The sequence below is a fragment of the Cryptotermes secundus genome, unplaced genomic scaffold (assembly GCF_002891405.2).
Source record: "Cryptotermes secundus unplaced genomic scaffold, Csec_1.0 scaffold571, whole genome shotgun sequence".
NCBI lineage: Eukaryota > Metazoa > Arthropoda > Insecta > Blattodea > Kalotermitidae > Cryptotermes > Cryptotermes secundus.
In genome coordinates this window covers 23,523-50,553 of record NW_019731224.1, presented here as the reverse complement: position 1 = coordinate 50,553, position 27,031 = coordinate 23,523, and the positions used below count along the sequence as shown (strand labels likewise).

At 38.3% G+C, this 27,031-nt stretch overlaps 1 protein-coding gene across 4 annotated transcripts in view; it reads right to left on the bottom strand.

Moving 5' to 3' along the window:
• Positions 1-26,579, bottom strand: part of LOC111866545 (probable phospholipid-transporting ATPase VD) — a 54,215-nt gene extending 27,636 nt beyond the window's left edge. For 2 of the 4 annotated variants that reach the window (XM_023855595.2, XM_023855594.2), the window contains exons 1-14: positions 26,223-26,322; positions 23,448-23,652; positions 21,862-22,054; positions 19,656-19,912; positions 19,100-19,249; positions 18,008-18,121; positions 16,069-16,272; positions 13,554-14,220; positions 11,111-11,266; positions 9,178-9,399; positions 5,592-5,844; positions 4,270-4,416; positions 2,615-2,769; positions 495-697 (exon numbers count right to left, since the gene is read on the bottom strand). In XM_023855595.2, coding sequence (XP_023711363.1) covers positions 495-697; positions 2,615-2,769; positions 4,270-4,416; positions 5,592-5,844; positions 9,178-9,399; positions 11,111-11,266; positions 13,554-14,220; positions 16,069-16,272; positions 18,008-18,121; positions 19,100-19,249; positions 19,656-19,912; positions 21,862-22,054; positions 23,448-23,652; positions 26,223-26,272 — 2,976 coding nt within the window. In that variant the 5' untranslated portion in view covers positions 26,273-26,322. Of the gene's footprint in view, positions 1-494; positions 698-2,614; positions 2,770-4,269; positions 4,417-5,591; positions 5,845-9,177; positions 9,400-11,110; positions 11,267-13,553; positions 14,221-16,068; positions 16,273-18,007; positions 18,122-19,099; positions 19,250-19,655; positions 19,913-21,861; positions 22,055-23,447; positions 23,653-26,222; positions 26,323-26,384 lie in introns of those variants that run through there. The other 2 variants (XM_023855593.2, XM_023855591.2) reach the window with 2 other exon arrangements.
• Positions 26,580-27,031: the final 452 nt, after the last annotated feature.

The window sequence follows — 27,031 nt, the reverse complement described above, 5'->3', positions numbered from 1 at the left end:
CCAATTTGCATCTGACCTCTCAAACCCAATTCTTTATGGTATACCACTTGGTGTGGCCCATCGTCCTCAGAGCTTAAATATTTCAGACTGGTTTTATGCTCCTGATATCCTCACTGATGTCATGAATTGCAAAATGACTTTATTGAGTGACTATCTCTGCTGGTTACCACACTTAATCAGAACCAACATAAGTGAACCTGAAAGCCCTGTGTGGGGGTATTTTCTCAAAGCAGGGTTAACAGCTTTCCATCTCCTATTACTGCTACAGACAAAAGGCACAAAGCTGGAGTTCTTCCTCAGAGGGTTTCAGCTTCACGACCATGCACTCTAACCTATCGCGGCACAACTGAAACTACAAGGATAGGGTCTGTAGCAGCAAAATTAATGGTCCCACATGCCCGCAGCATAATTATTCACTTGCGATAAAAAATGCATATCTATTTTATCAATTAATTTCAATGATCACCAAGTGGGCAAATCAAAAATCTACTTACAGCATTCTTATGGAAGAAATAAAGCACCATGCGTGAGAGTCGATCATAGCACCAGTGACCATGAACCAAGAGGAACCTTTCCAGATATTTGAACCTTGAAAGTGCAAAATCTGATGCCATCACAGCCTGCATCCCTTCCTGTCCAGAAATTCCAATTCCAACATCCGCTGTCTGAATCATTGAGACATCATTTGCACCATCACCTGCAACAACATATTGTTTCTAGTTCAGAGTGTGTGAAATATTAGTTTTGCTCTTTCCATGCCCACATATGAAATAACTTTTGGTGCAATTCTGTATTTTGAGGACATTCAATAGATCAACATAGTGAGGAAATCATGCCTGCGTTCAACCACAGCTCCAAAACAATTTATGAAATTTTAATCAAATATAGTATTAGTGGATCCATATAAGTGAGGAACATTTCACTTTGGTCTGTACTGTTCTGTTACAAACCCATGAGACTCAAACAACTCTTTAATAAATTTCTCAAAAAACTGACTCACTGCATAAAACACTGGTAACCTCTGTGACATAAGCTACAAGTCTCACTCTCACTTGAAATGGTTTTCAGTGTGATAGAATGGATGGGCCTGTGTATACATAGGACTTCTGTTGTTGGACTGAAAATAAGCAAAACAAAATGTGATCTGTCATCCAGATTCTAAATGACTAAAAAAAACACAACATTTCAGAAACTGGATCTGTTTCCGTCCTCAGGTGAGGGGAGACACCCACTCTGTTGGGTCCCTTAGAAAGAGCTAGCCTCAATCACTGGACCCTGCTCATTGAAGATTTTCTTGAATGAACTTTCCACAGCGGTGAATTGTGAGGCTACCTCTTTCTAAGGGACCCAACATAGTACGTGTCTTCCCTCACATGAGGACGGAAACAGATCCAGTTTTCGAAATGTTGTTTTTTCTTAGTTATTTAGAATCCAGACGATGGATAAAGTCCAAAAACCCAGTATCTCTGTGTGTTATACACCATCATCAGAACCCTATAGTATCTACAAAATGTGGTTTTTATATATATATATGGTAATTCACTCATATGATCTATATAAAAATATGACAACTAACCCACAGTTTATGCACTGAGTGGTAAAAAACTTAATAAACATTGAGGTCAAGTGCATTGAATTCATACTTCATACTAAGAATGTCCCAGGTTCAAATTGTGGCCTTAAGTCATACCATTTGATGCTATACACTCTGAGCTATTGACACTGCCATAAATAAAACATAAATATGATAACTTCCTGAGTTACTTATACAAATAAAACCAGAAAGACACAGATTCACCACATCTTTTGTCTTTTTGTAGTTAGTTATTAGCCTACTTCCCTCAAGTAGACTCACAAAATCTCCCTCCTGTCTGTGTCTGTTTCCCCTTCCCAACAACTTTTGTATGCCTGAACCATCTCTATGAAACTTGGTATAGGTATCATGGCAAATGAGCCCATCTCAGTGGCAAACATGATGAATCTCTCCCATCAGTCTGTGTGTCTGTATGCATATTCCTCCTATCACTGCAAGGCAACAGCTCAGTTCAGTGCATCCTTCCATTTGGTGCTAGGCAAAGGCTTGGCAAACATGTTCCCATGGCAACAAATATATGCAACAATAGAATAATTATTGGACTCATCATTCTCTATGTGGTCCATGTCTTATTAAAAGAGAGTATGTCAGTCTGTGTATCCTCCTATCATTGCTATGTAACATTTCAGTAAAGACATTCCTGCGGCAACAAAGATTGTTGGAGGTGTCTTCTATGCGGTTCATGTTGTATCAAAGCAAAGTGGGCAATTGGTTCTTCCAAGAATTTCTTGTTTAACAATGCTGTCAGTATCAAGACTATACAGTACTGATGACAGAATAATTAATGACCATGGAGCAGCTGGTGAAATGAGAACTGACGGGGGAAACTGAAGCAATCGGAGAGAACCTGTCCCTGTACCACTCTGTCCGTCATAAATCACATATGACCTGATCTCATACTGAACCCAGGCCACCATGGTGGGAAGCCTGTGACAAACCATCTAAGCTACAAAACAGCCCAGTATATCTCATTTGAATATACATGGGCCTTCAGAATTGATATGAACAAGTTGTACACACCTATTGCAAGAGTTCTCATTTTGAGCTGTTCCTTGACAACCCTCACAATATAGGCTTTCTGTAAGGGTGTGGCTCGACAGCAAAGTACAGAACTACAATAACGGGTCAGCTGCAGAAATGGTTTCTGCAGGTTCGAACGCTGATCTAGAATGTACCTGAAACAAAACAACATCCATATCTATTGCATTTACATAGCCCATTTCAATTGTCTACTTAGCATTTTACCTCATTCCCTCTGGACAAACATAGAACAGCTGCTCAAGACAGACAATGGAAGTTTGGAAGACATATTCTAACAATAAATTGTGTAAGAGTTCCATCATTCCCAAACAAAATAAGCAGAATTAAAATACAGTGTGACACTTTAATGTTTATTTAACTATTTTATTAGTGATCAAAACAGCATGAAGCCCTTATAGACCTTACTGAGTATACAGGGAATATTTTGTTAATGTGTTGGCAAAGCTGAACTCTATGTTAAAATGGTGATGTAAACACGGGATCAGGAAGTATTTCCCTTCAAAATATTTAACTTTTTCCAAAGTCACTGTGTTGCTGTGCAGGGAGAATATACAGAGTCTTCTGTTCACAATATACCAACTACAGGCAGTTTACCAACCCATCAGACAGCAAATAAAAGGGGGGGATGTGCAATAAATATGCAAAGGGGATACAAATGCAGCTTTTATTTACAGAGGATGTTAAAGATATGACAAAGACAAGGGTGGAAACAACTAGTAGTCTGAGAAAAATTTGCTGACATTTCACAATAGTGTTATGTCAAACAGCACTATATGAAGAGTCTGTTGTGCTGATTTACCACTGTCAGATTACAGGCGACTATAAAGATTGGGAGGTGACATGCAGTCTATTAGATCATTACCGACATCCCACCAGTTTACACTGCATCACATCGCAGAACACAGTAATTGAGTAAGCACTTGCAAGACATTTTATAAACATAACAAGCCTTTGCAAATGAATTTGGTGTGCTATTTGAAAAAACTAAAAAATTCTGAGTCTTCACGTTTCTCTGATGAGGCTCACTTCCATTGGCAAGAGAAACAACACTGTACTTTGTTGCTTCAAGTGACATTATTTCTGTTTGTTATGGACCATTACTAGGTAAGTAAAAGTAAAAGTAAAGCTATCCCTGTAACAGGCCGTGAAGGCCCATAGGGTTGTGAGATGTTAAGGGTCCCACATTACCTTGACAATCGGCTCAAAGACGGCGCTAAGGTTGTCAGCCTTATGCGCCAGCCGTGCTTCACTCCCCAGGAAAATTATTTAATTAATTCCTGGTATTCATTTCTGTTAGAGGCTAAGTAAACCCCAGGGCCTAGTGCGGCCGGAAGGATTAGGTAAATTGAAAAAAATCCAATGACCTCATCGGGACTTGAACCCGCAACCTCCCGGCTTGTAGCATAGGGACCATTACTAGGTACACACCTCAAACAATGATATATTAATTGCCTGCAAATTGCCCTCAGCTAGCTTTTCACCGTTACGTTACAATTTTATCTACGAAAAATTTATGTTGTGTAAACTATGAGTATCTGTGATTTGTAGGTACTGTTTTTGAACTTCTTTCATTCTTACAGCTGGCATCAAACTCTCACAAATACATCACATTATAACATACCACCATAACTTACGTGAGAGTCTTGCCATCAATAACTAAGGCCCTCTTTTTATTGGAATGAAGCGGCCCCCTCTGATGCTGTGATGGAGCATCTCCAGAAGAAACATTAGCTCGTGCAAATACTCCCACTTGGTTCAAACCCGGGGGCCCACTTGTAATTCTGAAAAAATAATAATTATGATAATTTACAGATGGGTTGTTAAGAATACTGTATGAACATCCACACTTAATTTTCCATTGCTGCTGTAGCTTAAGTTAAGCTTTGGCTCCTCTGGTTACAGAGGTTCTGTAAAATTTTGTTTAGGGAGGCACACAACTGCCTAAAAAAGGGATCTCAAGGCTGATACCTCCAGAGGACAACAGTGAAAAACATGAACATACATATTCAAGGTAAAGTTAAACCTGTCCCTGTGCTTAATTAATTAAGCACCATGCCATGAAGGCATATGGAAAAGTGGAGGTATGGCTCCACCATTCTTAACACTGGCACTAGATGGAGGTGAGTGGTCAACTTCACACATCGGCCACTTTACACCCGGGGAAAGAGCCACTGGTACCCAATGGATAGGCTGGGTGGGCCCCAGAGCCATTCTGGACACTGGGTTAAAAAAAATCTTACTCCTACCAGGAATCACACCCCAACCATTCAGCCCATAGCCCATGGCAATACAAACAGAGGCATGCCAGACTTGAAAACGTTATTCAACCATGTGTCTTAAGATTCTGCATGGCCCTAGGGATCAGCTGCTTGCTATCTTTGTACTTATTATCACATTGGATTACAACACACCAAAGATATTCATCTCCCATTCAAGTCCAAATGATCAAAACCACATAAAATGACAAATGCATGCCCAAACCATGATTATTTTTAATAATTGCTTTTCATTCTTTATCAAAACACAAAACTAGCTATGTTTCATATGGGAGGTCACCCAAAAATAGGTGCCACAACTTAGTTGCAGTCATGAAAGTGTTTGCTAGGAGCATAAATTTTGTTTTTAAAAATAACCATTGATAAAACATATAATGTTATAATCCAGAGAGACAAAAAATTGAAGTGTATTTAAATGTACGTAAAATAATAAATGACATAAATATCTATTTTATAGAACATTATAACAAAATATCAATAATTAGAAAATTAAATTAACAACAATTTTAACTTCATGAATTAGTTTTCATTGTCCATTAAAATTCTCATATAAATAAACTGGAACCTTTACCTAGCCAACTATTACACAACAGGTCCCCGAAAGATACATGGATTTATAAATTTTTCACTTCTGTATAACAAATGTTCTGTAACAGGAAAATTCTTATGTTCTCTCTCACCCAATGTCTGGAGGAGATTCTCTCTCGATATCAGCCAGATAAAACATTATTGTGCTCTCAGCTGCATCTTTTGATCGGGCTGATAGTTTCAGCAACTCCATCTGTGGGGAGAAGAGTTTGGCCGAGTATGCTACATTGATGGCAGTCTCTGGCTTGTCACCTGTAAGCACCCACACGACTATCCCAGCACTGATCAGAGCATTGATGGTTTCAGGAACTCCATCCTGAAGTCGGTCTTCAATACCAGTGGCTCCTGCATTAAAGCAGTCATCCAAACATATAGCTAATTAAAGCACACATACATCCAAGCACAGTAAGACAATATATGACTCTGCAGTGTAACATACATATATAGTGAGCCATGTTTAGGTATGACTTGATTTGTAGTTGTTTTGCTACTGTCGGACGGCCAGGCGCTCACCTTCCTTATTTCCCCCCCCACCCTCCCCACTTCCTATGTTGTACCTTCTGTGTTCCAGTTTATCACATGATTTCCCCCACCTTTTTCCTCCAGCTGTTCTAGTACAGTGCATTCAACTATTGAGGAAACCAGGGAAGTGGCGTGGGTCGCATACAATATTCTCATAGATTGCTGCTGTAACTGCCGACAGCAGAATGAGTCATCAGGGCTGAAAAATGCGCGCACTCTCGCTAGCATATAGTGGATGGATCGTTTCTCTGCAACTACTGTGTCCTTTCTTGCTAGTGAGAGTGCAGTCCTGTCACTGATTCCCTCACACCAGTTTCTGTACATGTACACATTTATAGAAATACAGCAATCTGTGAGCAATGTTGTATCCAACTCATGGTGATCCCCCGGTTTCTTCAATGACTGAACTCCCTGTATATTCTGCCAGCTTGGTCTGGATACGTAGAGTGGGAACCTCTCTCAGTGGGTTACTAGCTGTCATGAAGGTAAGTAGGTATTTCTACAGGAGAAGTTGTTCAATGTGCCGAGTTCTTGTCAATTGCATACTCTTATTGTACTTTTGTTTGTGATTTATTTTGTACTCTACAAGGAGCCAAGCACAAAAGTGTGCAATAATATTGGATTTGTTGATACAAGTGTTTAGTTTATGTTAGTCAATTTTGTGTTACTGTTGTTCTTATTGTCATTAAATACTCAGAATTGAGGAGCCTTTCTCTGAATCACTGCTAGCTTGGACACCCCAGTCTACTCGTGGGGGGGGATTTGGAACACGACTGAATCAGGGACAACAGCAGTGAGCAACTTCCTGGAAATTCAGTTAGGGTGAAGATGAGAGGAGCTGCTCAACAGAATATTTATATGTTTCAAATAAATGCTATAAATCTTAATCATACCTGTACATATGTCACATATCAATTAATTTTAACCCGATTTTCATTTAAAGTACGAGTACTTGGCTGTAATGGACCAACAAGGACCAAACTGAAATTCACCCAATAATATTTAGTGGAAACTTCATGCCTTTCAAATACCATTAACTGAAGTGTTCATCAGCTGGTATATAACACCACAGTCCTTAAAGCCACCACAGTGAGATCAACAAATCAAACAAATATGTTAACTGGCTGCATAAATTTGAATACACAAATGGCACAACTATTATGGGCACCCTACTGTGTGTTCACCTTATGGAGCCAGTTGTAATTCTCAGCTAAAATATTAAATACAGATAAGATTAGGGAGCGCCATTTACCCATTCAAAAGTGTAAATTTCTTAACTTCACAATAAATAAATAAATTAATTTGCAGATTACAGGACATGGAAAAGAATGCAGCAATGAACAGAGGCTTTTATAGGCCAACTTTATCATACAATTTAGGATGTAAACACCTCATCTAAATATGAAAAATTCTGAATATATTATTACCACAGGGTACTGAATTAAGCAGCACCCCTCTCGATGAATGACTTTCTACATGAATATCCACATATGAGTATGTGCCTGAGCCTTTCAGTTCTATAAATTGCTGGCAATATTTTGAGTAACTTAGAAATTATTAGGTTTTCAAGAAGAACTCAGATCCACGGAATTGATTTGTTCATTTGTTGGTTTGCTTGTTTGTTAACTGGTTCATTCATTGGTCCGTCAGTCAATTGGTTAGCTGGCTGTCCAGACAGCTAGTAAGTAATGAAGACAGTGATTATTAATATTTATTATAATTACTAGAAATAAAAGAAAGAAAGCTCACTCCAAAGGGACTGACAGATGACAGAAAACCTTACAAACCATTGTTAATGATATCACAATCAAGATCATTAAAAACCTCACTGAAATTATCATACATAACTACACCAGTAAGTTAATAATACAGACTAAACACCACCACAGGACTTTTCCCATAAAATATTTTAATTCAGTGAAAATATTTTATGTCCCATTATAATTATGTCACAAAAATGTAGTGTAGTCAGTATAAACAATGGCATCCTTAAAATGGAACAGAGTTGTTTAGAACACTAAACAGAAGATGTGAAAATAAACACAAGAAATTCATCAACTTGAATTAACACTGCCAACACAACAAGTGCAACATAAGCATGTGTAATGACAAGTAACAGTTACAGAATAGTCAAAACATGGTTTGCAAACAACATATGTTTTAATTATTCTATAATAATTTCTCTCCAGGCTATTCTGTTACCATGGTGGAGAGGGATGAACGCCCTGATTATATGGAGAGCCACACTAGAAGGGGCTAAGTTCCTTGTACAAATACCCACGCTAGACATTTCAAGTGGGGGGAGGGGAGACAGAGGCAAACAACCGTCCCTCAGATGGCAATGCATGTTAAGGAAACTAATGATGGATAATGAACAGTTAATTTGGGGAAATGACTAGAGAATGATTTGCAAGAGCTGAAACTGAATAGATGGAGGCAAAATACAAATGACAGAAAAGAATGGGCATGTCATAAAGGATGTCAAATTCTTAGATGATTGTAGATCCATTGAGTAAGGAAGGATGTAAAAAATTAAATATTAATTAACATCCTGATGATGTAATTTTCATTGGTTGCATCCTGTTGTGTCTTCCAGATATATATAGGAATTAGCTTAACTGTCAACACTCCTGATACATGTTCCGGTCATATCAGGCAGTTATATATAGGAATACATATAGTTATTGAACTACCGATATGGATCCATACCAGTGCAACGTGTTGCGTTATACAGTAACATATTTTTTTTTGCCTCAAGTTGGTGTTACAATTAAAGTAGAAGATACAAAATAAGATAAAAGATAAAAAATATACCATATATCAAAATTTATAGTGTTGAATATATTATGGTATATTAAAAATATTAAAACTATTTTTAAAATGTAAAAAAATGTATTTAAAAATTTAGCATGGGAGGTTAAGAAATATGTATGCCAACTTAACTAAGGTTCTAATGCTAAATAAGTCAAATTGTAAAACATTAAAAAGTGAGTACATTTGTTGTGTTGATGGTTAACCTAATTCCTATATCATGATGATGTGTTGGTAATGAAAGAATATGCTTTCAGCATGAACACAAGCAGCAATCTCATGACAGAAAAGATCATTTTGAACAGAATCACAATGTTAAATATTAAACCTGTTTAACATACTCACCAAGCAATGTCAGATTTGTTTCAAGCCTAGAATAGCTCTCTCTTAACCTCCTCTCTCTATTCTCAATCATTAGAGTTGCTTCACCATGTTTACGCAGCCAATCATTATATTCCACATCTGACAGGGTTCTTCTGGCCATTACTAAAACCCTGAGACCTTGACGGGCATAAGAGTTGAGATGCTGCTGAGTTCGGAATATGAGCTGCTGCATCATGAAGTCATCTGGAACAAACCAATGTGTTCAATGACTCAGTTCAATTATATGAGGCAGAAATTGGGGTCTTCACTGATCCCAGCAATGACCATTCATGATCTATCATACAACCCCTTTCCTTAGCCTCTTAGCAGACATGCACTTCGAACAAAGCATAACATTTTGCTTAACACGGCTCTCCAATAGTCAAAAGGCTTCATGAATGAATTCCCAATATGTACAACAAATTCCACAAAAAGGTGCTTGCATAAATCATATCAACACTTACATTAAAACAATCCTTCATACAAACTCCCTGCCATATCTAGCAATGCCGCTTGCATTTATGTTTCTAAACATACAACTCTCTGCCAGGCTTACAATTAAAGAAGAATGCATGGGAAAAGAAGTGAGAAAATTACAAAAATATCAGTTAGGCTGAATAATCCTTGGACCTTCAAAAGTTAGTTAGGTGTATGCTAATAGTCAGTTTCAGTTTGCTTGATGAAACTTCCAACTACCAATGGCAATGAATGATAAGGTTAGTGAATAATGAATTGAAAAGTATGTGAAAGGAAGTGATCATGGCATAATTTGAGGTACCACTCTGGAATGTGCCCTGAGGGACTGTAGAAAGCCATAAAAACTTCAGGTGGAATGGTCAGTATCTGGGTCAGGAACTCCAGAATATGAAGCAGAAGTTCAAACCTCTCAATCATAATATTTGTATTTGGTCATAGCAGTCTAAACGCTATAAATATAGCATTTCAGGCGGAGTAATTGCTACTACAAAAACCTTAGGTTAGATCGGTTTCCAAATTTGAATTCTGACTGCTGTTTGGAGTTGAGTTGTGAATAAATATTTCACTTGCTAACTCCAAACCAATCCAGTCACACAATTCATTCACGTCCATCAGTGTGTTACAATGCTACAGGTTCTTTAATCAAAAGAAGAACCTGAAATAGGAGAAGTCTAGGCCATGTGGTTTAAAGAAGCCAGAGAGAGCAACACAGTATCAGTGGCACGTTGATGAGGGAAAGGCTCTACACGTTGCCACAAGGTTGGGCACTGATGGCTGGTTCATTGGTCTCAAGCAGCACATGTGCACTGTGCACAAAACTGTAGTGGGAGAACGCAAAAGCATAGACTCTTCAACAGTGGGGAATGATGAATGGAACAGTTACTCAAAATTACTGAGGGTTACAAACCTAAGAATATTTACAATGCTGATGAGACTGGGCTGTTCTTCAGGTATCCACCTAATAAGACATCGAATCTGAAAGGAGGGGTTCCCTGTAATGGGGGAAATAATTCCAAGCAGAGGATAACTGTTCTGTTATCCTGCAGTGCTGATGGGGCTGACAACTCCACCATTAATTATTAGGATGATAACCTTTTCCACTTCAAGAATGTCAAAAAGTTTCTCAAAAAACGTGTAGCCAACAGAAAAGCATGGGTTACACAGGCCAGCTTTACTATTTAAGGGCATTAGATGTCAAAATGAGTTCCCAAAAGAGGAAGATTTCACTTCTCTGATCAGTGTGCTGCTCATCCCCATGACACAAGTCACTGAAAGAATGTCAAAGTTCTTTCTTTCCTCCAAATTGCACCAGCATTCTCCAGCAACTCGATCATGGAATTATCATGTCCTGCGCATATTATTACCACAAGCAACTTGCAAGAAAAAACTATTTCTATGATTGATCACAAGTTGCTTCCTTGCACCCTTGGGAACTAACCTGATGGAGCAAGTTGAGGCAGAATTGTTGAATCTGCTCCTTTGCAGTAGAGGATTTTCTCTCTTGTAATTGGATGACTGAGTACCACAGACATGCATTTTCGTGCTGAATCAAATGGAAACACTTGTAAGATTTCGAATTCAAGAACACCTTCACCTGAAAGGAAACACAACATCAAAAAAATACACATATACAAGATGTGTTCAGAAAGTTCTCAAAATTGTGGTGTGGACCAGAAGCGAATCAGTCACATTATATGTTGCTCATGTGACCTTGCAACCTGTTGTTAGTTATGCAAACCATTTTGTTCCAAGTAGATCAGATATTCTGTTTAGTTTTTATAATCTTTTTTTATGATCAAGCGTGTTGCTGTGTTGTAGCAATCAGCATGGACTAAGTAAAGGAGCGAAGTATTTGTATTAAATTCTGTTTCAAAGTAGGGAAAAGCAGCTCCAGAAACCAACATCTTGTTGCATGAAGCTTACAGCGATGATCTCTCCAGTTAAATAATTAACTATAAATGGCTCATTTTACAAATGGGAGAACAGATGACAATGCACAGTCTAGCCAACCTTCAATTTCAAGATCCATACCTCTGATTGCCCAGGTGCAAAACATTATCTGTGTAAATCGTCTAGTAATTCCTAGTTGACCACACTTTCCATACATTATAAAGAAGTTTGCTACACATCTGTAACCAAGTTTCAAAATTTCTGAAAATGTTTCAGTTATGTATTTTGCAATAAAAATTTGTGAAACTGTGACAAAATGTACTTGTACATATCCAAGAAAAATTAACTTATAAACTGCATTAGAAGTATTCCATTTGGACCATCTGGATCATATGCAGTCTGATCCATGTGCATCCCTTAAGACTACATTACCATATTTACTTGCATAGTTTTGAACTCCACATAACTTTAGAACCCATACTTTAAGGGGGGCACACGGTAGCATAGTTGGTTGAGGCACTATGCTACAAGCTGGAAGGTCGCAGGATTGAATCCCAATGAGGTCGATTTTTTTAATTTACCTAATCCTTCTAGGCGCACTATGGCCCTGGGGTCAACTCAGCCTCTAACAGAAATTAATATCAGGAATATTCCCGGGGGTAAAGGGTGGCAAGCGCATAAGGCTGACAACCTCACCGCCATCTGCAAGCCGAATGTCTAGAAAATGTGAGAGCTTCAACATCTCACACCCCATGGGCTTCCACAGCCTGTTACAGGGAAACCTTCACTTTTTACTTTTTTACTCATACTTTAAGACAAGAAATTTAAGAAAAAATGAAATATCATATTTTTAAATCTGACTTTTAGCCACAAATTTTTCACTGAACTGATATGAAAAGCAATTAACCATGATTTGAAACTTTGCACCCTGGCAGTCCTTAATTTATATATTATCAGTTAGAAGAGAAATACGTCAGACACTACCAAATACAACTACATGGTAAAGGTAAGGTAAAGCTATCGCTGTAATAAGCCATGAAGGCCCACTGGATTGTGACACTGAGGCTCCCACATAGTCTCTAAACAATTGGCTCACAGATGGTGGTAAGGTTGTCAGCCTTATGTGCCGGGCTCCCTTTACCCCCCAGGAAGATCCCTGGTATTCATTTCTGTTAGAGGCTGAGTCAACCATAGTGCCATAGTGCAGCTGGAAGGATTAGGTAAACTGAAGAAATACACCTCACTGGGGCTCGAACCTGTGACCTCCCCGCTTGTAGCATAGTGCCTCAACCAACTACGCTACCATGAGCCCCCTATATAACTACTTGAAATTTGTCAAATACATCCATTAAGTACTCCACTGCTGCCATGTTTATAACTACGTATCAAGAACATATTGTTGAATATGTGCTTAAGCATCATGCCATGAAGACATATGGAGGAAAGGTGATAAAGTTCGATACTTTCTTAACTTCAGTGCTAGATAGAGGTTTGTGTGTCACAGGGGAAAGACTCCGCTGTACCTATTGGACTGGAGGCTGGATAAGTCCCAGAGCCAATCTGAACAAGGTGGTGGAGAGAAGAACTCTGTCCCTGCTGGGAATTATCAACATTAGAAAAATGTTTCATATAGAATTTGTAGGTATAGTTATGTTCCATCTCCACTCAATACCTTGCACATTTAGCTTCAATGCTTCATTAGTCACTGCCATCAAACCATAAGATAAATACAGATTTCACGCAGGCTCCATGTTCTTCTCTTGCATTCTACAAGAGTTGCTGTAACAAATGTTGCAGAGTTCTTAAAGGTATGCTACAGCACACAATTTCAAGATATATTATGTGGTGATAGTGGTAGTTCTGCTTCATAAGTTGCATAGCTGACATGTCAGTATCATTACCATCTGTCCCTACCCTTGTATGTTGATCAGTGTCAACGACTTTCCGACAAGAACACGCTGCACTGCTTCATTCTGCAGAAATATACTAACCTGGTAATGCAACTGTAGCAAACTGTGGCGTTCTCTTCACCAGGCGGCAATTGTAACTGTAGGCAGCATCCACCAATGCTAATTCATCTGGACTCTCTGCCTCAAAAATTGGCTTCAGTTCACATGGGGAAGGCGTGGCTGACCTCTGCTGTGAATTCTGGGAGTTTCCTGATTTACTAATTGAAGATTTTTTACTTGAGCAAACTGACAGCAGAGATGGTACATTTAGAAGCTTTGGTCGACTAACTTGTTTGATTGCTTGGGACGCTGTGGGTGAGTCAGCAGTTGGAGTTGATTCAGAAGAAGAGTTAATAGGAGACAAAATGGGCTGATGAGGGAACTCCATTGGGGGTTTCCCACTTCCAGGATAATTTAGTGCCCGCCTACCAAAAGGTGTTGCATCAGAAGTGGGAAAGTTGATAGATGTGTGCGGAGGATAGGAATGAGCATGAGGAGGAGGAGGGGAAGGGGTTACAGACCGGGACTCTGAGAGGCGAGAATACTTGTCAGTCTGTGTGCTCCCAACAGCCATAACGACCGACTGCCTTGCTGTGATGGAGCTTAAGTTATTATCACGATGAGCATGTGAAGATGCCACATTAACACTGGCTCCTGAGTGGCTGCCAAGCACACTTGGAACTGACTCTATCACACCACTAGCATCCATCTGGAAGTCAAATAAATAAACTGGAGTGAGGTAAGTAATTTCATTTAATCAAATTGATGGCAATGGCCATGCATTACAGGTTCACATGATACAGTGCAGAGTGTAACACAAGAATATTTGTGCATTTGTCATCCTAATCTTAGACAAAGTCATCCGTACATGAAGATTCTACCATGGGATAGCGTTCTCTGCAGGCTACTAAAGAGTGCAGGAAAGCAATTTTCAGGACTCAGTGAAGGCAGAAAAACGTTCTGAAAAAAATGTTGTCTTACATATACCTTCATTCCAACTGAAATACAACATCCTAACTCAGAAACAAACTAAACAACTAATTAATTAACCATGTATATACGAGGGTCATACTGAAAGTCATGAGCAACAATTTTTTGTAAAATAACATGCTTTATTATTGACAAACCAAATACACCACCTCAATCTACAGACCTTTCTTTATTTTTCCACATAATCGCCACTTCTTTGTACACATATCTCCCAGCATTCTGCGAGTTTGAAAATTCCCCTTCCATAAAATTCCATTCCAGCCATCCGAAGACACTGACGCACTGCTTTCTGAGTTGCCTCCCTTGTCTCAAAACTTTGTCCACGCAGCTGATCCTTCACAAATCCGAAAAGATGGTAGTCGGAAGGTGCCAGATCAGGGCTATAGGAGGGATGTGGAAGAACTTCCCACCCCATCTTTGCAATTGCTTCCAATGTGACCTTTGTGGTCTTCGCTCAATAACCGCGGGACCCAACGAGCACAAACTTTCCTATAGCCCAAGCTTTCAATCATCTCCTGTACTGCACTGTGCCCTATTCCAAGTTTTCGGGCTATTGTGTCCACAGCAACATGCGTGTCATCTTCAATGATCTCATCCACTCTTTCCTTGTTGTGTTCAGTTGAGGCTGTTCGAGGACGACCACTCTGAGGCTGGTGTTCCCATCTTTAAAATGTTTCAGCCATCTTCAAACACTGTGCGCACCCATGGACACACTTCCATAAGCACAGTGAATTCAGAAAGCAGTGCATCAGTGTCTTTGGATGGCTGGAACAGAATTTTCCAGAAGGGGAATTTTCAAACTCCCAGAACGCTGGGAGAAATGTGTACAAAGAAGTGGCGATTATGTGGAAAAATAAAGAAAGGTCTGTAGATCAAGGTGGTGTATTTGGTTTGTCAATAATAAAACATGTTACTTTACAAAAAATTGTTGCTCATGAGTTTCAGTACGACCTACGTATTATTGGGCAGTTGACAGATATTAGTTTTTAAAGATATTCTGTGAAATTATCATGGTGCATATATGTCCATAACTGTCACAGCAGCTGTTCAGCCATGGCAATAGTAGTTACATCTACTTTATTCGAACTGTTTACTAAAAGCAAACTTGTTTTAAGATGAACACAAATAACTTAAACTACTGTTAAAGTTTTAAAATAATAATATCAACTATATACTAATTCCCATAAAGTTATCTTTCTTCCTCAGTGAAAATGTATAATTTTTGCTCTTAACAAAACATAATGGCTCTATGACACTGATAGACTATTCTTACAGCTATCAAAAATTAACAACAGAAAAAAAACATATGGCAATGTACTCAAGGAAGAGGTGACACCCATATGAAAAAATTCCTATTCAACTGCTTATGGCCATATGTTCATAACAAAATACATATCTTGAACCATTCAGTACCAACTAATAGAGCCAATAAGATCTGACACTTGAAAATGGTGTTCCTTGGCAATCACATACTTTTTATAGATCAATAAGCAAATCATACGCTTAGTTGAAACGAGACTCTTCTGCACCATATTGGTGGTGTATGGATTATCTGGCTATTGCTCACCATATCATGATGTGGGTGCCGAGAGACAACTACAGTGTTGCACACTGATAGCAGCAAGAGGAACTCCTGGATGCGCTGCGCATGGAGGATTTGTCGCAAGTCACTTCGTTCAGGTGCTTGCCGTAGGTCAACCTGACACAAGTCCTCCTGCAGCTGTGTGTTCACAAGGAGTGGCATTGGGGCTCCTGGTCGCAATTTCAGATTCTGCACAAAAATATTGTGACAGGTGAACCCACTGCATAGAGAAATGTCACTGCCTAGGTAACACAATGTCAAGACAAGGCGCTGACAACTAGCGTTCATTGCAATCAACAGCTAGCATTTCCTAATCAACGAACAGATCTGCTAACGAATATTCTAGCTAACATGCGAAACAGAACCTTTCGACAAGGTGTTCTCACAGCGGTACGCAAAGAGCTACAGGAGATAGGAGTTCAGATCTGATGCGAGATAAGAGAAGAACAAAGAGCAAACACACTCCATTGAAGAGGAAACGAAAGAGATGATGGACTAATCAGGTCACTTCGTCAGAAAGGGCGTTATTTGAGAGAAACTGTGAGGGTAAACGAGTAATTCTCCAATAAACAGCATCGTCTAAAGCCGCAATCCATTAATGATTTGTCACAGAACCCCGTACATGTGACAATATAGGCACAGTAATCCTTTCACTGCTACATAGTGAGAGAACAGCTGCTTGAAATGTCTTGAGTGACATTTTCCACAGACTTACTCGGTCTCAGGTATACAGTGCCAAAGTATAACTTTGGGCTGCAAATTAAAAGCTTTGATCCATGTCTAAGATGCTGCAGAGCACCAATCAAGCCTACAACTACAGAAATTCTGGGTAGACTTTCGTAAAATTTGATATTCAAGAACAGGAAAAATTATGAAGTGTTTTCAATTTTCATTTAAATCTGATATATTTAATGACCACATTACATGTAGACCTATGTGCATGTCTGTGCACATCTCACTAAACATTCATCAGAGAAAAATGATATCTTAATGTCAAGTATAACTTCTCCACATACATATCTTAAGGATTTTGAGATAATTTTCAGACTTGCGTATTCAGCTACCAACTATGGCCTCCTCAATGCAATCACACTTAAGGCAGAAAAAAAAAAAAAGTCTTTAGAGACTTCATAATTTTTATTCAGCATATGTACATAATAAGAGTGAACAGTGAAGCATTAAATAAATGATAATGTGTTCAAAAATATTTCTGAGACTGGCATTCTTGGCCTAAGAAACATCTTGAAAAATACTGCATTAAGTACACTCAACATACCGCGAAACAACAATTTTCATATCCCTATGAGAAGCAGCAGGTCTGAAATGGGGATCCACTCATCCTCATGAGGACAACTGAGGTGCTACTTCAAGGAAATAGTGGCTCTGGTTTAGAAAACCGAAAATTTACGACCATCAGGATTTGTTGCACTGACCATGTGACACCCTCTATCCACAAAAATTGGCACTAACTTTGCTGACAAGTGGCACTAGCTCGGACAGTATAGTTTGCTGGCAGACTACAGGCCATCGAGTCTTTATGATCATTAAAAATCAAATCAGGTAAGAGTACTGATGAGTAATATTTTGATACACAGTAAATAAACTGCATGAAAGCCAATTGTTTGTCTTCTTTATGGCATCTCACAGCTGCCCCCAAAGGTAAAGAGGCAGGGACGTGAATCTGACAACTCACCTCCATCCACTGCAAGGTCGAGAATATTGGACCTACCGCCACTCCCCATACATCTTCATAGTGCGGTGCTTAATGAATTAGGCACAGAGACAACTTTACTTCTGTCCCATATTTCACAGAATTCATTTTCTCATACTTGTTTTCCTTAGTGTTTGTACAACTTCAATCCCTGCATTTAATTAACATATAAGAAATGTCAATGTGCATGTTTTCAGACTTTGGAATACTCACCTGGACATTTTCAGGAGGTGGATGGTTATAGTCAACCCCAGCTATTGAACACCTTCTGAAAATCATCTTGTTCTCTGTGAGTGTACCAGTCTTGTCAGAAAAAATATATTGCACCTACAAAAAATAAAGAAGCATCAATTTATGTAACAGTAAATAAATATGTGTTAGGGATTCAACCGAATTAAATGGCTCAGGGTAGGATCCAGTGTGTGATGGACTCTAGTAAGCACAGTAATGAAATTTTGGTTCCACAAAACAAATGGATTTTCTTGACCAGCAAAATATCTATCAGATTCTCAAGGAGGATTCTGCTTTGTGGAGTAAGTAACAATGCTTTATGGTAATTAAATAATGCAGAGAACACAAAAATTTGAAACAATGTCACATTTATAGCAAGTTTCTGTGCACAATCCAGGAGTCACAATAGTTCAGCCAGTACTGTGACTAGGCTACAGGCTGGAGAACCATGGAATCAGCATTCAATTTCTAGCAGGAGGAGATATTTTTCTCTCCTCTACAGCATTCAGACCAGCTCTGGGGCCCACTCAGCCTCTTATCCCATGGGTACTGGGATTTTTTCACCACAAGTAAGGCAACTGGGACATGAAGTGCTGATCACTCACCTCAGTCTATTAATGGGGTTAAGAAGGCATGGTGTTATACTCTCAAGATCATATCATGGTACGGTGCCAAATTAAGCAAAAGGATAACATCACCCTTATCTCAACAAAATCCAGATAACTCTGCTCTGACAATAAACATTTCTTACACTCTTACAAACATTATGCTCTCTTGTCTGGGGAAGAATATAAGTGGAACCTGCTTTAGAAACTGGCATATATTCGATCATGAACAATAAATCTACTGCAGAGGAAATATACTTGTACAATTTTAAGATTTTCGTGTTTCAGGAATGGTGAACTTAAAAAAACAAGAACATGCATATGACGTTCACTTGTGATTCACAAAAATGTGGCACCCTTCTCTGTGTCGTCAGCTAAACTAGATAACCAACATAAATATATCTTTTCCATTTTCTGACAAATGAAACTTTCCTGAACACAATAATCTGCTTACAGGAGAGACTCTTACCTGTCCCAATTCTTCAGAGATATTGAGAGCACGACATTCAATTTGCTTGTTAGTTTCAGGATCATACATATCAACATCGTTGTGAATGTGGTACACCTGCATCAGTTTTGCCATCTCTAATGTCACGTACAGAGACAGAGGAATCATAACCTAAAACAGAGAAAAGGCACTTGTCCATTCCTTCCAAAGCAATGATACATAACCTATAACGATCAGGAGAATTTCTCTTACTGACCTGTAAAAAAGGGGCTTGCTACTATGCCAGTATTGTAGACACTGTCTAACATTCATGAAACTATACAAAATTTTACCTTTAATTACAAACAAACAATATCACTGTACAACAAATATCTACATTCAGAGAAATTATTGCCCTCTGGCAAACGACATTGTGTACTCTGATAAATGTTTACTGAAACTTCTGGGGGACGTCAGTAAACGTCTACCAGACTATATGGTGTTACATCCCAGAAGACAATAACTGTAATAGTCACTACCATGAGAACCTTTAAAATCGTAAATTTGGACTAGTACCACTTTCCATGTTTAAACATACCTGTAAGATTATTATAAACGTCCAGAACCCCAAGAATCCCTCTGTAATGGGACTCTCCGCAAGAGGAATAAAAGGCACTGAGTGGTTATCATAGTTTTCATAGGAAGACAGCCAGAGCTTGCAGCCAACAGCACCAATCACACAAAGCACAAACAGGATCAAGACACACCATATGACATCCAAATTCATCTGCCGTTCCAGGTTTGAACGCTTGTAGCGAGGGCCACCATTATTAAGCATTGCCTTGGTCTCATGACCTACCAACACAAGATGAGAATATGAATATATAACAAGAAATGAACATTTTCTGAAGGTTAGGCAAAGCACAGCTGACACCTTCAGTATGAGAGTAAGATGCATAACCACATAAAATTCAGAATTATGTTGGGAGATGGACGGTCACTTGGTTAATTTACCATGCTTCATTAACTATTAAGACAATGCAGTGCTGAATAAGATATGACAAGTTGGGTGGACTGTGGGAGATACTGGGCATGAACTATTTACAGGCAGTACAATGGAAGTTTAAGATTACTGTCTTCAGGCTATCCTGGAGATATAGAAAGCAGGTGCCTCTGAATTGCTGGCAACAATCTACAGGAGTACACAACATTACATCGCAGGGGACAGTGATCTTCATAGTCACTGGTGTACGAACATCATGTCTCTTAAACCAGAATATCTCTACATACATTGTAAAGAAAAAAACAACAGAATCCTGTCAAGGCAGTCAATCCTCAACCGGAATTCAAGCGAGGTATCTTACAAATGCAATACTTGTTTGGTGTAGAGTGTGCAAAACAGGGCCTCGGCACACCATTAAACATTTAACGTTTCATATGCCACAAGAAATATTTCATTATGGCACCAGTAACTTTACCATACTTTGGGAATTACCAATTATAGCATTTTTCCTGCACTGAATATAAGGGGCACTTTGTTTGGATTTATTTTTCATCAGAGGCAACATAGTCTAAGGCTGGTACCAATACTTGTGAATTTTATTATAAATTTTCTTGGGGTTAACTGTAAAATGCCATAATGTTATTCTTAACAACTTCCGTTCAAAAATGAAACCCTAAAGAGTCTTAACATCCAAAAATATTATGAAACAAGTTTATAAAAATTATAATTATTTCACTTCCAATTTTTTGTGGAGACTTTTGTACAGGAAAAAACTTTCATTTGACCGTTATTCTACCATAGTCAGCCTCTAGCCTTGTTGAGAAAGGAATAAAGAATCCTTCTCTATTTTGAAAGGCTAGGAAAACTAGTCTCATGGAGTAAGCAGCAAGAAATACAGAACAGGGATGGCTAAGGAGTGACTGAAAAAAAAAACCCTTTCAACATGCCAGGGTAATGCAAATCAATCACTGTGTACCCAAAATTTATTCTTATTATAACTCCAAATTTTTTAAATGATAACATTTGATCAGCTAGCCAAAATATTCCTTCCCTTTATGGAAAGCCAGAGGTTAACTGCATGTTCACAGAAAGACATAACTGGATAGTATCCTGAGCCAGACAAATCCAATTCATATCCTAAGACTATTCATCTTTAAATCTACTTTAACATTATTCTCCCATCCCTCTTCACATTCTTTGACTAAAACTCTGCATGCCTTATTAATATCCCTATTAACACACCACCAATTTGAATCTTACCACTTTTACCACCATAATATCTGGTAAAAGGTAAAGCTGACCCTGTGCTTAACTAATCAAGCACTACACCATGAAGGCACATGGGACGTGGATGTATAGAGCCATATTTTCTGGGCCTTGGCACTAGTCAGAGGTCAGCAGTCAGCTTCACGCCCCGACCGCTTTACCCCGGGGAGAAGAGCCCGTGCTACCCATTGGATATAAAACTCGGTTGACCCAAGAGGCAGTCTGGACGACATGGAGTAAGTTCTTGACATTACTGTGACTCAAACTCCCACCCCTCGGTTGTAGAGCCTGCAGCCCGATACTACACCAACTGAGCTATCCTGGCTCAATAATATTTGGTAAACACAAATTATGAAACTCCACATTATAAATACAATTTTCTCCAACCTTTGTAACTTCCCTTCTCCTTCGTACAACTGTCGTGTTCAGCACCCTCTCCTGAACACTCTGTTCCTTCACAGTGAGAAACAGTTTCACACCCATTCAGAATAAAAGCTAAACCATGACTATACTGGCAAAAAATGTTGAATCCTACCTGCATACACAACAATTCCTTCAACAAAATCTGTGTTCTTAAGAACACATTCTCGAAGTAGCAAATTCTCAGTACCAACAGGGATTCTTTCACCAGATGGATGAACAATAGCACCATGAAACCTGTAGATCTTTGTTGTTGGGCCATCAACCTCCACGACTGACTTGAACTTTCTTGGCTCAAACATATCTTGCTGTAAGAATATGACATGGGAACCGGCATATAATAACCGTAACTTGCTGCTAAAACAAATATCACTTAATCATTATACAACAGACTATCAATTACATACATGCAAACTAGTCAATACAAATTAAACATGATTCTTTGGAAAACCACCAAAATGATTACAGACACACAGGCTGCTTCATTTCTTCATATGCTTCAATAATTTCACGGATCTGCACTTTAGTCTGTGGCCATTGTCCTAGCACCCCTTCAAACTCACAGATCATGATATTCTGGGTTATGAACCATACAGCCTTTTACCCTGAATATGGAAGCAACATTTCCTCACAAACTGCTTGATAACCACCTATGAGACCACACTGTGCCATGTATGACAAGACCACATATATAAAAATCTTCACTGCCGTGATAACCTCAACTCTAATGCTGTTTTCTTCTTTCTTTTATGATCACTCCTTCCCTCCAAACTTCTTGTTTTTTCTGCCTACTGACCCGGTTTTGCTGAACAGTGGGACAAAACTGCTTAGAAAAAATGAATTTCTGATATTCTGAAACATATCTAGATATAACAAAAGTGTATTTCACTACTAATGATATTTTGAAGGTAATTCTTCCTACAATTCAGCACCCAATCGTAACTGATAACCAACATCCCACATAAAATCAAATATTACAACTGGCATACATCAATTCATATAAAGTATTCCCACCTCAGAATAAACAACAAATGTCTAGGACCTACCTGCATATGCCACACTTACTGTATTTTGGGTAATTTAATGTTTTCTCAATTGCATATGTTATATTGCATCAAATGGCAGGATGACTGGGATTATGCAATGGGGTACACTCCCAACATTCTCTTGGTAGAACTCAAGATACCCATGAATGAAAAGCCTTACTTATGATAGGTAGTCTCCAGGCACAGAATGGAAGCCCATATATGAGGCGGGTGCGCTAACAACTCAATTGAGACATTCAGTTGCATATGTGAGAAAATCCTTCTTAATTCACTGGAGCATTGTCAGTTATTCAATGGAAACAATGAATAGTTTTATCTTTGATTAATATTTTTGTGTCAATGTCTGTATTTGTGTCTGCATGTGCACGTGATTCATTCACATGTGGTTTATTTAACGACGTCAAATTATATACCACTGAATAACAGACTGGAAAGGATGTGGAAGGGAGAACTAATGATCGAGAACAGCAAACCTTGAGGACAGGATTTGAAGTCAGAACCTCCTAAATATGAGTACTAACTACTTGATCACAATGTTCAGTGTGTGCGCTTGTGTGTGTATAAGTTCATGCATGTATGTACAAACTACGAGAATCTTAATATACGAGTAATTTTAAGACAAAAACAATACAATAAAACAAACGCTGATCCCTACTCGTTCAGTGAATCCTCTGGCCACCTCTCGCTGTTTGAGGTTGGTTTCTCCGTCCAAATTACATGTGTCAATATAGCACAGCCCCTGGGGATCACGTGATCGCAGCAAGAGAATATCAGCTGGAATCACTTCATTGTTGGACAGATGAATGAGATCACCAACTTTCACATCCTTCCATAGGACTTTCTTATAACGTTCTTCATCACTGCAAAATCAAACAGTAAAAATTAAAAGTACTACTATTTTTAATTAGATCAAGCATGATACTGTCAGAAACACCAACTGTAACAACTCACTGTTCAAATGACAGTAAAATAAGGAGGTGCTATACTTGAAAAATTCAGGTAAATTCTTAGAAAGAACATCAGCATTTTTGGTATTGTGTCATGTTTGAATCCACTGTTGAGAATTACTCTATGTATATTTATGGAGTAACAAGACAGCAAACCTATTGATGAGGTAATTTATTATATAGCATCATAATAATTCTGTTTAATCTCCAGCATACATAATGATTTCTGAAGATAAGTCTGCAATCTTGCTATACCTAAACTACATAGAACTAGTAAAGGCAGAGAGACTAATCCAATAAAAGTATTTCATACTTTAATAAAAAATGGGTTTGGACTTTAAAAATCGGTGACCACATGTCTGAATATGATACACCTGGCCAAAGCTCTATTTACCCATAACAGAAACTTAGAGGTTGTATACAAGCAGTCCTACCAATACACAACTCCCATTTTGCCCATTTCTGACATAACCTCATGTTGCCATACTTGCAGCTTTCAATACAAAATTTAATTTCACACAATGTTTGTATATATCTTCATAATTCAAATCAAATGTACATACAATGGTTTGTCAGTTACCATTTTAACACCTCAAAGTAAATATTAAATATGCATAACTCTTACTTCATCTTACACACAAGTGGATTTATCAATATCAGTATATTCTTCAGAGCTCTAACATCGTAGCATCTTGGTGCTTGGCACTGGACAGTTCCAGTACTGATTCCACATAAAAAATCTGACACTATACTGATATTGTTGATAGGAAAAATGAGGGTTATGTCGCATCTAATAACATAAAGTTTATATAGCACACAAGACTAACACAATATCCAACTGCCTGGGTGATCTATACTCCATATATACATTATGTGCCACTTAGAAGCTCACACCTACTACTAATTGTATAAAATAATTAAAAGCGTATGCTAATGGCATGGTACATCTTAGGGACCCCAATAATTTTACATTGGAAGTTTTCATACCACTAGCTGCTGCTGCGTTTATAACATGCTGCAGGAATTCCACATGTCAAGTTGAATGATTCATCAGTAATCATCGTCACAGATCTAAATGTACCTCCAATGCTTCAATGTGAGTTCACATTCATTCCCTCTATACTCTTTACTGCAAGGCACTTCAAACTCTAAACAGCTGTTCATACAGAGGAAACAGATGGCAGATAAGCAGGCACATAATTGCAGTGGAGGCCTCTCGAAAATTATTATATGCATCCATATTGAATTTTGCCAAGAACTATTGATTGAATCTGTAATGGTCACAGCATATTTCTCATTAGCATCCAGAAGGCAACTTACACTTATGTATTTCACATGCGCTTTCCACAGATTTCATAAAATATGCGCACCCAAGAGTTTTGTCGGGTTTGCTAGCCCATGTTTCACCTTTAAAACCATTTAATGGACTGTGATAAGATTTAACACTCAGGGGTTTTATATTAAAATTACTCAAACTGCATTTTGATTTGTATTAGTCCGCTACAATCCTTACTCAATATTTACCTCAGATATACCAAAGAAGAATTCTATCTCGTGCAGTATAACGCCACACAGTCCAGTGAAAGTCAACCAATGTTTTGGTGAACAACTGGTTGACTTTCATTGGACTACACAGCATAGCATCTCAAGAGACAGAACTCTTCAGAGCAACTGCTGTGACTACTTCAAATCTGATAAATTTATCAAACTTCTGAGAAAATATTGAATTAAAAAATATAATGTGTAACATAAAACATGACTGGGATTATGCAATTTATTTAAACATCATTAATAGTTTAACTACACAAAAGGAACATATAATATCTGCCCCTATGCTCTGGAATATTATTGTTACTGATCAGATTTTTCAACAGATCAGTCAGCGATCTAAAAATTGCAAAGAATGTCTTTGGAAAATACACCATTCTGTGAGAGATCTGAGGTTACCATGGCAGTGAATACGAAGATTACTGTCTTCAGAGATGTGATGCTGTGAAGTCTGGTAGAAAGTTCCAACCATTTGAGAGCAATCTGCTCTTTCCACCTTTGCTCTTCTACCCTGAAGACTGAGCCAGCAATTTCTTCTGAATCTCTGGTATGTTTCTGCCATTCTATACAGCAACACATTCCAGATAATGGTAATCTTCATCCATCATTCTACTACCCAACTCTTATTTTCGCTTACTTTCCTTGCTGTATAAGGAGAGATTACCATGATTTATATGTAAATCTGTATTTACAATTCAATCGTTTACCTGACCCTATTTAAAATTTTGTAAACCTGGTATGTCTTCATGCTACTGAAGGCCATCTTCAATAACATCATTATGGAGCAGTGCAGGTTGGGCTCTGAAATTTTATGAGGTCATAAAACTTCAAAACACACTTGTTTTTTACTAGAATAATGTGTTATTCTTCAGGGGAAGTGTAGGATGCAAACTACCACATCTGCATCCCATCACTCACATTACATCTGTACCTACCTAGCTTTGCATTTGACAGAAATAAAGACTGTAACATTGCAACTAGACATGTGAAATAGCAACACGAACAAACATGAAGAGTATACACTGTTTAGTCTGATAGAAGTGTTGAGGTTCTGAAGGAACCAGAGCAACTGAACATGTAAGCAGCAAGCAGCATACTTCCTGACACAGTGAGTGCTTGTGAACATGGTGACGGACTTTTGGGTTCCGTGTAATGCTATAAAATCCTTAACTAGCTCAGCAACAATTAGCTTCACAAGGACTCTGCTCCACAGAATCTGTTAAATTGCACACAATATTATGTGTAGTTATTGAAATTCAGAAGTTTAATTTTTCATCTCCTGCATCTAAATTTGTTTCTTACTGAAAATACCATGTACACGGCAAACCTTTAATATGTGCTCGCTTTGTTTAAAAAATGAAATTCTTCTGATTAGTGTTTTTGAAAACTTTAATATGAGAGATAATGTTCTTGAAGTATCTTTAAGTGTCTATGTGATAAAAATAAATAATTTATGATAATGGAGGGTTCAACTACAATGAGTGGCAGTAAATTACAAGAATGAAAGATTTATGTGCAAGTTTTAAACAGTATTCTGCAAAACATATGTGACAGTTCCTCTGCATGCATTAGCTCACTTATGTTAGGCATGTGAAGGCAGCAGTCAAATGTTTAAAGCGTTGCGTTACATTTTTAGGGTTCCAAAGTAATATACTTACTGCTTCAGAGTCACTGAAGCAAGCAGCATTTGTCTGTCCTCCCCTCTTGTCACCTAACAGACTTCAGATTATGAAACAATGAAAAT